The following is a 12,075-nucleotide window of genomic DNA, read 5'->3' as shown; positions in this document are numbered from 1 at the left end:
AAAAAAAAGTCAAGTTTTATTTTTATTTCATGGATTCGGGTGTTTCTCAAAGTCGAGGAAGCATGCTCCAGAGCCACTATTTCAAGGATGCTACGTCATCGAGTGCCGCCAAAGGACTGTTCCAATGTCCAGGATCCTTTGAATTCCGGCGTCCTTCGTTGCGGGAAATTTCGAGGCTGCACATGTGTATCCTCCGCGGTCTTAAAATCCCCACAATGCTTTGCGCACGGACCCATTTCCAAAATCTTTGGCGGAAAATGTAAGGCGGGGCCTCTCATGACGCACACCTGCTAGCCTGTTCCACTCTTCGTTCTGCGAATGCTAGGAAGGATTCTTGCCTCGCTTCTGAAGGACCACGGGTGTTTCTCAATGTCGAGGACGCTTCCTTGGTAGGACATGTCTTCCAAGTCACTTCCTTCAGAAGCGAGGCAAGAATCCTTCCTTTCATTCGGAAAACGAAGAGTGGAACAGGCGCTAAAACATGTTAGTTTCACGATACCGGTTTCCTCAATTTAGAAAAATACATACATTTAAAATGAATTATTTTCTGTTTATTCAGAATTGTTGAACAAAAACAAAATTACATTTGATGTAAATATTATATATATTTTCTAAATTATTCAGTTGTCTTTCATTCTCTCTACACATTTTTATTGTCACTTCTTTCTGCATTATAAGATTTCTAATATGTTGTGAATCAGATGCTAAATTCACATTAAGATCTAATTTTCATGTAACAAACCAGAGTATAAAATAAAGTTAGACATCAATAATAACTTAAAAAATCAAATGTTATTCTCAAATGTGACGGTGAGTAATTGCAGAACATAAGCACCTTCATAACTCCAGTCAGGACTCTAAAGACCAGAGGACTCTAAAGACCACAGGACTCTAAAGACCAGAGGACGCTAAAGACCAGAGGACTCTAAAGACCAGAGGACTCTAAAGACCACAGGACTCTAAAGACCACAGGACTCTAAAGACTAGAGGACTCTAAAGACCACAGGACTCTAAAGACCACAGGACTCTAAAGACCACAGGACTCTAAAGACCACAGGACTCTAAAGACCAGAGGACTCTAAAGACCACAGGACTCTAAAGACCAGAGGACTCTAAAGACCAGAGGACTCTAAAGACCAGAGGACTCTAAAGACCAGAGGACTCTAAAGACCACAGGACTCTAAAGACCAGAGGACTCTAAAGACCACAGGACTCTAAAGACCACAGGACTCTAAAGACCAGAGGACTCTAAAGACCAGAGGACTCTAAAGACCAGAGGACTCTAAAGACCAGAGGACTCTAAAGACCAGAGGACTCTAAAGACCACAGGACTCTAAAGACCAGAGGACTCTAAAGACCAGAGGACTCTAAAGACCAGAGGACTCTAAAGACCACAGGACTCTAAAGACCAGAGGACTCTAAAGACCACAGGACTCTAAAGACCAGAGGACTCTAAAGACCACAGGACTCTAAAGACCAGAGGACTCTAAAGACCACAGGACTCTTCGCATTTCCACTGCAGGGCCTCGCACGGCTTAGTACGGTATAGTTAGGCCTTGATAGGCCAGGCTCACTTTATGGCGCATTTCCATTACAGTTTAGGAACTGGGGCAGTAACTATGGTAACGCAGTGTAGGCGGAGCCGTGACGTGATCTTCAATGAGAACCCCAGAACCAACATCAGCCGTTAGCTGTTAGCACTCAGAGCTCACAGCTCCTCATATCTGTTCAGAAACTAGACAAAAGTTAAACAAGTACAAACCACAGACTGCCTGTGTCATGGAGAATACAGTCGCTGCTTTATTTATGTCTGTATAGGCCGTTGTTGTGAGTGTGGACGGTCGGAGCATATACTGCGTTAGCTTAGCCAATCTCCATTTAGAAAACACGCATTTTAAAAGGTGTTTCTCCTGCCGTCTGTCTGCAGACTTGACAAAGCATTAATTCATGGTTTTTACTAACCGGTATCAGTATGTTGTTACTTCATCATTTAGAAACGTGTGTTACAATTCAATCACAAATATGTCCATCTTGTTGTAGTTGTAGCCCCCTTGCCAGCGCTCCTCTCTCTAGTTTAGCATACTCAGCCCGACTCAGCCGGTTGTTGGCCTGGAAAGAACCTCGATTTTGGAGAGCCAGAAAAACTGTGAAATAGTACCCGTTAGCCGGAACTACGCCAAGTGGAAACGCAACAAAAAACGGGCCGGGCACGGCACGGCACGGCACGCTTAAAGCGGCTCCGCGCTGTAGTGGAAATGCGCCACGTGCTAACTCCAGTCAGTACCCTAAAGACCACAGGACTCTTTGTTAACTTCATACTTTGCAAACATTTTAATGATTATTTTTTTTGGAGCATACACATTTGAAAATATCTGTTTACCTCAAACTGCAACTTGAGTTAAATAAATGTTTATAATAATATACAAAGAAAATACAAGAGGGAGAGCAGAGCTTTTTCTCTTTAGATGTGCCGCGCACACAACCAGTGTTTTTGTCTCTATAGCTTCATTAAAGTAAAAGAAACACCAAATGCACTCTGACCTTTGACCTCTACAGCCGGTCAGGAACAACCCAAAAAACTGTCGCACACACGGGAACAAGAAAGCAATAAAATAAAAATAAAAAGAGGGGAAGAAGAAGCATGATTGAAGGAGGAGGAGGAGGAGGAACAGAAGCTACGAGTCAAACCAGGCACTAAACTGAGGACACACACACACACACACACACACACACACACACACACACACACACACACACACACACACACACACACACACACAACACACACACACACACACACACACACACACACACACACACACACACACACACACACACAGGTGAGGAGGAGGATGAAGAACACGAGGAGACAAGGGAAGGAGGTGAGGGGGAAAGGATGTGAACTTTTCTTTCTTTTTATTCTGCAACATAAATCCTCCTCCTCCTCCTCCTCCTCCTCCTCCTCGTCCTCCAGCTGTCAGTCAGTCAGTCGGCTGGTTTCCGATTGGCCGGCTGAGCTGTCAATCACGCGGCGGCGGCGGAGGAGGAGGGCGGGGCGGCGAGACGGACTTGAGGAGCATGCTCAGTGAGGCGAGGGGTCAGAGGTCAGTTGAGGTGGAAGCCTTTCTCCATGGTGGCGGCTAACAGGCGCTCCCGCATGATGTCCTCGGAGGAATATTCCGGAAGCTTTAGGTAGTGAACGCACGTGTTGACGGACGGGTAGCTCGAGTCCGTGGCGTCCACCTGTCAATCACAGGGAACACGAGTTAATGAGCAATATGTTCTATTTCGAACGTGTAACACAATAATACAAACACAATTATAATAATAATGAAATTAAACTATGAATGATGATACTGTTCAAGCTTAAGCAGTATTGACTTACAAATGATATATAAACAAATGATCGACCTAATTCCACACCCGAAAAGGGGTGGGAAGAAGTTCATTTAATCCCACCCCTTCTCCCAAAAACTAAATTATGAACATATCTTAGTTTTCAGACTGAAAACACAGTATTTTATTTTCCATTCAGAGAGCAGCCTACCTTTCTGACGATGGTGAGGCGGGGGTGCAGGTTGGCCAGGCCTCCGGGGGGCAGCGTGGAGCAGCCGGTGGTGAACTGGAGGAACGCTTTCCTCTCGTCAGACGACATCCCGCACAAAACTCTGACGAACCGCACGAAACCGGGACTGAAGAGGAAACAGTTTACATTAGACAGAGAAACACTGAAACTCTGATACATGAAGGTCTGTCCGTGGTTATCAAAAGCTGAGTTCATGTATTGTTTCTACGACATAGAAATACGTCAGTAAATACCCCACTGGTGAATGTCTCAAGCTTCTATGTGTCTTAAAATGGAGGTTGCCATCACTAAACGTCATCAAGCCCAACATTAGCCACCTTTAGCTTAGCGGTGGTAACGTGAAGTCATGTGACCGTGCTGTAGTTCCTTTATAGCCCAACATTAGCCGCCTTTAGCTTAGCGGTGGTGACGTGAAGTCATGTGACCGTGCTGTAGTTCCTTTATAGCCCAACATTAGCCACCTTTAGCTTAGAGGTGGTGACGTGAAGTCATGTGACCTTGCTGTAGTTCCTTTATAGCCCAACATTAGCCACCTCTAGCTTAGAGGTGGTGACGTGAAGTCATGTGACCGTGCTGTAGTTCCTTTATAGCCCAACATTAGCCGCCTTTAGCTTAGCGGTGGTGACGTGAAGTCATGTGACCGTGCTGTAGTTACTTTATAGCCCAACATTAGCCACCTTTAGCTTAGAGGTGGTGACGTGAAGTCATGTGACCTTGCTGTAGTTCCTTTATAGCCCAACATTAGCCACCTTTAGCTTAGAGGTGGTGACGTGAAGTCATGTGACCTTGCTGTAGTTCCTTTATAGCCCAACATTAGCCACCTTTAGCTTAGAGGTGGTGACGTGAAGTCATGTGACCGTGCTGTAGTTCCTTTATAGCCCAACATTAGCCACCTCTAGCTTAGCGGTGGTGACGTGAAGTCATGTGACCGTGCTGTAGTTCCTTTATAGCCTAACACTAACTTCTTATTAAAGAACACACAAAGCTGTATTGGGTTTCTCTTTCTACCAACGGGACGCACCTGTCTCTGGTGTAACCCAGCTTTGGTTCTGTGTAGTTGACGATGTCTTCAGAAGTCCAGGACGGTGATTGGTTGCCGCAGAGGATCATCTGAACCTCCTTATGGCTGAAAGAGCTCAACTTCTCCATCGGGAACACTCGGTTAAATCCGTCTGAGGAGAAGAAGAAGAGAAAAGGGGGATTTCTCATTAAAACATTTACGAGGTATATCCTCCTGCTACATTGAGAGAGGGCTGATGAACAAAGGATGCCATCAGTTTGTAACGACAGTCTGGTGTGTTTACCTCTGAAGGCCTCCATCTGTTTCTGGATGCCGGTGTGCATACAGAAGTCAAACATCAACTCCACGTACTCCTCTGCGTTCTCCATCGTCACCATCTACACAGAAATACACACATTGAGTATCAACTTCACTCAAATCAGGACAACTTTCATCGTTTCACATTCACAGCCACAGAGGTAACGTCACAGCTCTGAGGCGTCAGGTTGTTTTTACCTCATCGTCTCCGTTTGGTTTGAGATCCACAGCTGAGAAACCGTGAACCTTCGAGGACGGACAGAACTGGAAATTCAACCTGAAGAGAAAAACAAAACAAGAGGAGAGTCAGGTCTGAGGAGCTCTAAAATGTCAGGAACTTGAAAATGTAACCTGTTGAGCCCTGAGCCTGTTTTTCAGGTCTCAGGCTCGAACATGACATGCCCAGAACAAATGACTATATCTTCCCTTCTAAAAGGGTTAAATTAATAATCTTTGTTCTCAAAGTATTGATAAACCTGTGAGTTGGATGTAGAAGAGTCAGAATCAATATAGATGTTTTTTATTTTAAAGTAAATTCAGATTGAACATAGTAACAAAATGTAAATTATAGTGTCCGTCCAAAAGTAAAACATTACAGATAGTGAAACCACCCCTGGATGATGGGTTAGTAGACTAAAAGCTTTAGGAATCCAAACTATAACATATAATAAGTACCCTGTATCAAGATTGAAGCAAAACAAGTGACATTTGACCTTTTTAGAGAGATTTAGCAAAGAAAAACACTTCTGGGGTCATTTGGGTGGATTTGCCGTTTCTCTGGTCGATTGTGATGATTGACATCTCTTTTGAACCGTTAGAGCCAATAGAATCGAAGGGGGAGTTCCACATACACACCAACGTTACCATTGAGAAGTGGGGGCTATACGCACGCAGTCGAAAGCTATCTTACGCTCTGAAATCTGAAAACTAGGTTTATTGCTGATGGATTATCAGAAATCATTTCAAAGTGACACAGACACATTGGATTCACCTGCAGCAGCGTTTTTATCGTTTAATGCCATTGAAGACAACTTTTGATCAGACAACAACAAAGGTAAGACATATTGCCGTGTTGGCTATCTAATGCTACGTGGTGTGATGTCTTTGTTAGCTTCTCGAGTCGCGAGTTCGGATCGGTCAGTGATGATACTAATACCTGTCGAATCTGTGCAATCTCAGCTTGCTAATCGATATCTTGTTTGTGCAGATACGATAAGTAATAAGGGTATTTTAACGTGAGTTCTGTGCTAAGTGTGTTAGCATTTTTTCGCTCAGGGCTAATTCAGAGCCTTTGTTATTACCCTTATGTTTCGTTTAGCTACAAATTGTTAATATTGTCTGATAGCTGAGTTTCTTCCCGTTAAGTGGATATGACACATGAATAGGTTTTTAAATGTTAAGAAGCCCTGAGAAAAAAACCCGCAGCCCACTGTACCGGGGGCTCTCGGGCATAACAGGTTAAAGGAGGTATAACAATTTTAGATAATGCATTGTTTCCAAGCCTTTTCGTAACTGGCTCCTACTACCAGCTGCAGATCAGTGAAAAGGACCCTGATGGGTTTCCTGGAGCTTTCGGTGATAACTAATCTTCCTGTAAAATGTAATAAACTGCCCATTCTGATTTATATTCAGGGCTTTCATAAATGTTTCATATCCCATTATGACTTGTTAAGTGTGTGAGTTTTACCCGAGGTCCTCGATGCAGAGGGGGGGTCCGGAGCCCAGCGGGTTCCTCAGCATCAGGTCCTGCAGTCTGGTGTTCTTCTCATCTTCAGACAAACTCTTACTGGACAGAATCTGCCTCCTCTTCACCGCCAGCTCCTTCACCTCCTTCAGGAACTTTGCCCTGTGGGAGGAAGAGGAGGAGAAGAGGGGGAGGAGGAGGGGGAGGAGGAGAAGAGGGAGGGAGGTTGGGATGGATTTAGAGTAGCAGAGAAAAGGGAAGATGGAGGAGAGGAAATAAATGAGACATGATAATGTGTTACATCTTTATAAACTGGTTTTTAATGACTCATTATTGCCAAAGAAAACAGAGAATCTGAAACACAAGCTCCACTGTTCATTGGTGGACATTAAAAAGACACGCCCCCTTCCTATTTGTAGTCTTTTCTCTTCCTGGTTGTTATGCGTCTCTTTTGGAGCTTTTCCACTGCAGCACGGTTTTTGGTTGCGTTTCCACTCGGCGTAGTTCCGGCTAACGGGTACTTTTTCACAGTTTTTCTGGCTCTCCAAAATCGAGGTTCTTTCCAGGCCAACAACGAGGCTGAGTCGGGCTGAGTATGCTAAACTAGAGAGAGGAGCGCTGGCAAGGGGGCTACAACTACAACAAGATGGACATATTTGTGATTTAATTGTAATACACGTTTCTAAATGATGAAGTAACAACATACTGATACCGGTTAGTAAAAACCATGAATTAATGCTTTGACAAGTCTGCAGACAGACGGCAGGCGAAACACCTTTTAAAATGCGTGTTTTCTAAATGGAGATTGGCTAAGCTAACGCAGTATATGCTCCGACCGTCCACACTCAGAACAACGGCCTACAGACATAAATAAAGCAGCGACTGTATTCTCCATGACACAGGCAGTCTGTGGTTTGTACTTGTTTAACTTTTGTCTAGTTTCTGAACAGATATGAGGAGCTGTGAGCTCTGAGTGCTAACAGCTAACGGCTGATGTTGGTTTTGTGTTTCGCATTGAAGATGACGTCACGGCAGTTTTACGCAGCGTCGCTCCGCCCGCCGAACAGCCGATCGCCCCGCCTACACTGCGTTACTATAGTTACTGCCCCAGCTACTAAACTGTAATGGAAACGCAGCATAAAGTGAGCCTGGCCTACCAAGGCCTAACTATACCGTACTAAGCCGTGCGAGGCCCTGCAGTGGAAATGCGCTATTAGAGTGACAACCTGTAGAGTTTGAGTTAGAGAGCAAATACACTTCCATGGCTCTTTTAAAAAAAATAAAAAAATCCATAAAACTGAATAAATCAATCAAAGCGTTCTCACCTGTGCGGGTTGACCAGCTGGAAGTCGTCCCAGGTGAGGATGCCGTGGTACCAGGCGGGGGGTTTGGGTTTGGGGGGGTCCATGATGAACTCTGACTTGGAGTCTTCATCAAAGCTTCCCACAGAGTACGTCTCCTGACTCTCTTCAGTTGACGCCTCTGACTGCATCTCAGACAGCAGCAGGAAGGGATGCGTGTGGGGGGGTCCGTTAGGGTCGTGGCCCCTGCTCTGATACAGCAGCTTACTCATGTTGGACTTGATGTCCCCCATGCAGAGCAGCTTGAAGAAGGGCTGAGAGACGGGAAGGTCCACCAGACGGTTGTCCTGGATGCACTTGGCCAGGAACACGCCCAGGAAGTGGAAGAGCTTTGTGATTCGCTCCAGTTCCTCACTGTCCTGAGGGAAGGGCGCCGCGAACAGCCCGCAGGATCGCTGCACGTAGTAACCGGGGGGCTTCAGACCGCCGCCCAGATCCACCTGAGACACAGACAGAGGGTCAGTTCATGTGAAATAACACCTCTTATGTGCAATATATACTATTCAATGTTTATTTATATAGCCCAATATCACAAAACACGTTTGTCTCGGTGTTCTTTACAGATTAACAAACTAAAAGATTAATCAAACGACAGGGAAATAATGAAAAGACAAGATAAGAGTGCTGCTACCTCATTATATTTATACGTTCACTTCATTTTATGAATCAAACTTTATTTCTATAGCACTTTTCATTCAGAAAACGCCAGACGAAGTGCTTCAAAAACCCCCAAAACGATACACAAAGATATAAAAACGATGCTAGCCCCTGACAGGAACACGTGACCCACCTGTCGGGACTCGTCGTCGGGGAAGTCGTCGTCACAGAGCCACATCCCCAGAGAGGTTCTCTGAAACTCTGCGGCCACCAGAGCATAAAACTCCAGAGTGGGACCCAGGCCCGTCCCCTCCTCACCCAGAAACTCCACCTGCACACAATTACACCCAAATGATTAATACACACGGCTTCATTTTGAGTGTTAGTGTCGCTTTAAAGAAAGTATTTTACATTTTTCCTTAAGGTTAAGTTAAGTGTGTGTTATGTTCATGGATGTATAATATGAACTGGATACAGCGTTGGAGGCGGGGTCTCGTTCTTTCCTATGAGAGCTGCTGATTGGCTCATGAGGACAAAATGGCCTGAGAACTACCCATCATGCCTGGCTGTCAGAGCAGAAGTACCCGTATGTAGCTCATAGAGCAGAGTTGAGTTTCCCCTTAAGCTCCGCCTCCTGTCATTAAGCCCCGCCCCTAATCTCCTGCTTTCGGCTCAGTAGAATGAATGGAGAGAGAAAATAAATCTGGATTCAGTTTTTAGTGCATTTTACAACTTTAAGGACCTAATGATTATAATAAGGGATATAAAATAGTTCATGCTGGGAAGTTTATTTGGTTTAAAAAAATTATCCTCTGATTTACAGACGTCTCTTTCCTAATGTTAGTCAATGGGGAAAAGTCTTTCTGGGCCGGGTGACGCCACGGACTGATATGGAAATTGTAGTACCGCCGTTTGGCCACTAGGAATATTTTCCTCAGAGTCTGGAGCACTTCCTGGGGGCTTGGTTCAACCGATCTGAAGCACCTTTGAGGTTAAGTTCTGTGTGTGTGATGTGTCTCCGTCTCACCTCCAGCACGGACTTCCTGTCTGCGTGCAGCTGCATGACAGACTCCGCCCACTCCATCATGGCTTCTCCTCGGGGCACTTTGACTCGCTCGTGTTTGAGCCGACCGACCCTGAACTCCCCGGGGTCGTCACGCCGCACCGTGGTCGACGGCCGCGAGCGCTCCATGGTCGCCTCGCGCCGGTTCTGCAGCCACACGATCGCCCTGCAGACATATGATGGGGTCAGAGGTCAGATACTGAAACACTCTCTAGTGCTGGAATTAATGCACTGTCAAAAATAAAAGATTGGTTTGTTTTTCCAAGTATCCCATCACTTTATATTTCCTTTTCTTAAAGGTCACCTATCAGGCTATGTTTAGGCAATAGCATAGGTCTCAGATATATAAAAATATATAAGAAACATGTCTATGAAGTGTTTTGCTCCAAACACCAAACAGATCATTCTAGCCATGCCTCATATCCCTCTATTTCACTTCCTGTTTCTAAAGTGCTGATTTGGGGTAAAAAGCTTTAAAAAGGAGGGGTCTGAGCTCATGGGGGACCCGGCAGCTACTGTCTAAACTAAATGCTGCCGTGATGAAACTCCATATCATGGATTATCAAGGATTCTCTCTGAAACAGTATGGAGCTCAAAGGCTTTCTCTCTTGCCGGTTATACCACAAGGTGAGTTCCTTTTATTTCCTGCTTCTTCACACACATGCTCTCCAGTACAGGTTAGCTCTGAGTGTTAGCCATGCTAATGTAAACACCGACCATATTACGTCCAAAACAGTCGGGCATTGTTTCTGATAGCAACGTTTCTGATAGGGCCGTGGGTCCACATTTCAGATATTACGTCATATCGGACGCAAATCTGGATCAGCTCCGTTGTTCCCCGGTTTTTAGAGATTTGGGTACGGAGGAAAAGAGAGAGGGTTTTGTTTCCTGACGCTGCGTGAGTTCCCTGACACACCGGGGACACACCGGGGACACACCGGGGACACACCGGGGACACACCGGGACACATGTTGATGTAGAGAAGACATCACAAAGTGACTTTTGCATGATAGGTCCCCTTTAAAATAATGGTCACCACACATTTAAATTCTGCTTGGTTTTTATCATCATTTCATTATTTTTGTATGAACGTCCATGTCATTTGCACTTAAATCTCCTCTAAGAGTTTGTTCTTTTATCAGAAATGTATATTCTTCATATGGGAACACCACATGTGTAAGCAATTTATTTGCACTTTGCAGATTATCAAGTCTTTATAGTTTGTTTTACTCTAATGTTTTTCCTTTTTGGCGAGCTTTACAGGTTTCACCAAAACGATTTTCTACTTAATTGTTCTTGCATTTATCGATTTTTCGCTCTGATGTATCCACTGATTTGTTTCTAAATCTTATTGTGAGTTTGGTAGTGAGGAGGTGTTCTGGATGTTTCCTGCAGACTCACCTGGACGCTCCGAACGCTGTGCAGGTGAAGTAGAGCTGTCGGGTCTCGAAGGGAATAAGGAAAGGACACTTGGAGGTGAGCTGCTCACACCACTCAGGCAGAGCGCTGCTGGCCAGAGCAAGAGGCTCCTGGGGAACAAAGAAAACACATTCAGCACAAAGTCCTGCAACCTTCACACACCAGGGTGTTCATATTCACGATCAATGTTCATGCAACCACACTGACACAAGTCACCACGGATTAAAATGTCTATATATATATATATATATATAGACATATATATATATATATATATATATATATATATATATATATATAGACATATATATATAGACATATATATATATATAGACATATATATATATATAGACATTTTAATCCGTGGTGACTTGTGTCAGTGTGGTTGCATGAACATTGATCGTGAATATGAACACCCTATACATATATATATATATATATATATATATATATATATATATACATATATATATATATATATATATATATATATATATATATATATATATATATATATATATGTCTATATATATATGTCTATATATATATATATATGTATATATATAAGAAGTGTTTTGAGAACAGACCTCGATTTGTTGCAGGATCTTGGTTGTGATCTTCTTGCTGGTGAATTCCTCTGGAGACGCGTTGAACTGCACCTCTTCGAACTCTGAACAAAGATAAGAAATCAAATTGAGTTCTCACACTGATACAAATACAGACATTTTGTAAAGTATTTAGACATGTGTATACAAGGACTGCCCACAGTATTGAGTTTATGCAAGTCGCTTTGGGTAAAAGCGTCTAACAAGTGACAGGTTATACATTTGGGTGGTTTTGTCGTGTTTCCACGTCAATATTTAGATTATTTTGTTTATTGTTATATAATAAATAACTCAATAACTCAATCAATCACCTACTCTATGTGCAAAGACCTGCGTCCAATCAGCGCGGTGGAAAATGAAGGCTTTGGTCACATGTTAAATACACTGGAACCCAATATGTCATGCAATCATATATATGGGCAATATATCGCAGTATATCATA

General features: G+C 43.8%; 1 protein-coding gene across 1 annotated transcript; it reads right to left on the bottom strand.

The window, feature by feature from the left end:
• Window positions 1-2,773: 2,773 nt before the first annotated feature.
• hectd1 (HECT domain containing 1) lies at window positions 2,774-11,698 on the bottom strand (the record flags this gene model as incomplete). The annotated part of the gene is given in 11 exon segments (XM_034122286.1): window positions 2,774-3,243; window positions 3,548-3,692; window positions 4,608-4,758; window positions 4,891-4,984; window positions 5,103-5,181; window positions 6,592-6,750; window positions 7,914-8,389; window positions 8,740-8,877; window positions 9,574-9,775; window positions 11,011-11,138; window positions 11,616-11,698. Coding segments are annotated over 11 exon segments (1,793 nt in total), but the record flags the coding sequence as incomplete, so codon positions are not given.
• Between the last annotated feature and the right edge of the window lie 377 nt (window positions 11,699-12,075).

The sequence above is a fragment of the Trematomus bernacchii genome, unplaced genomic scaffold (genome assembly GCF_902827165.1).
Source record: "Trematomus bernacchii unplaced genomic scaffold, fTreBer1.1, whole genome shotgun sequence".
NCBI lineage: Eukaryota > Metazoa > Chordata > Actinopteri > Perciformes > Nototheniidae > Trematomus > Trematomus bernacchii.
The sequence above is the reverse complement of the archived record's forward strand: the minus strand, read 5'-3'. Positions and strand labels throughout refer to the sequence as shown.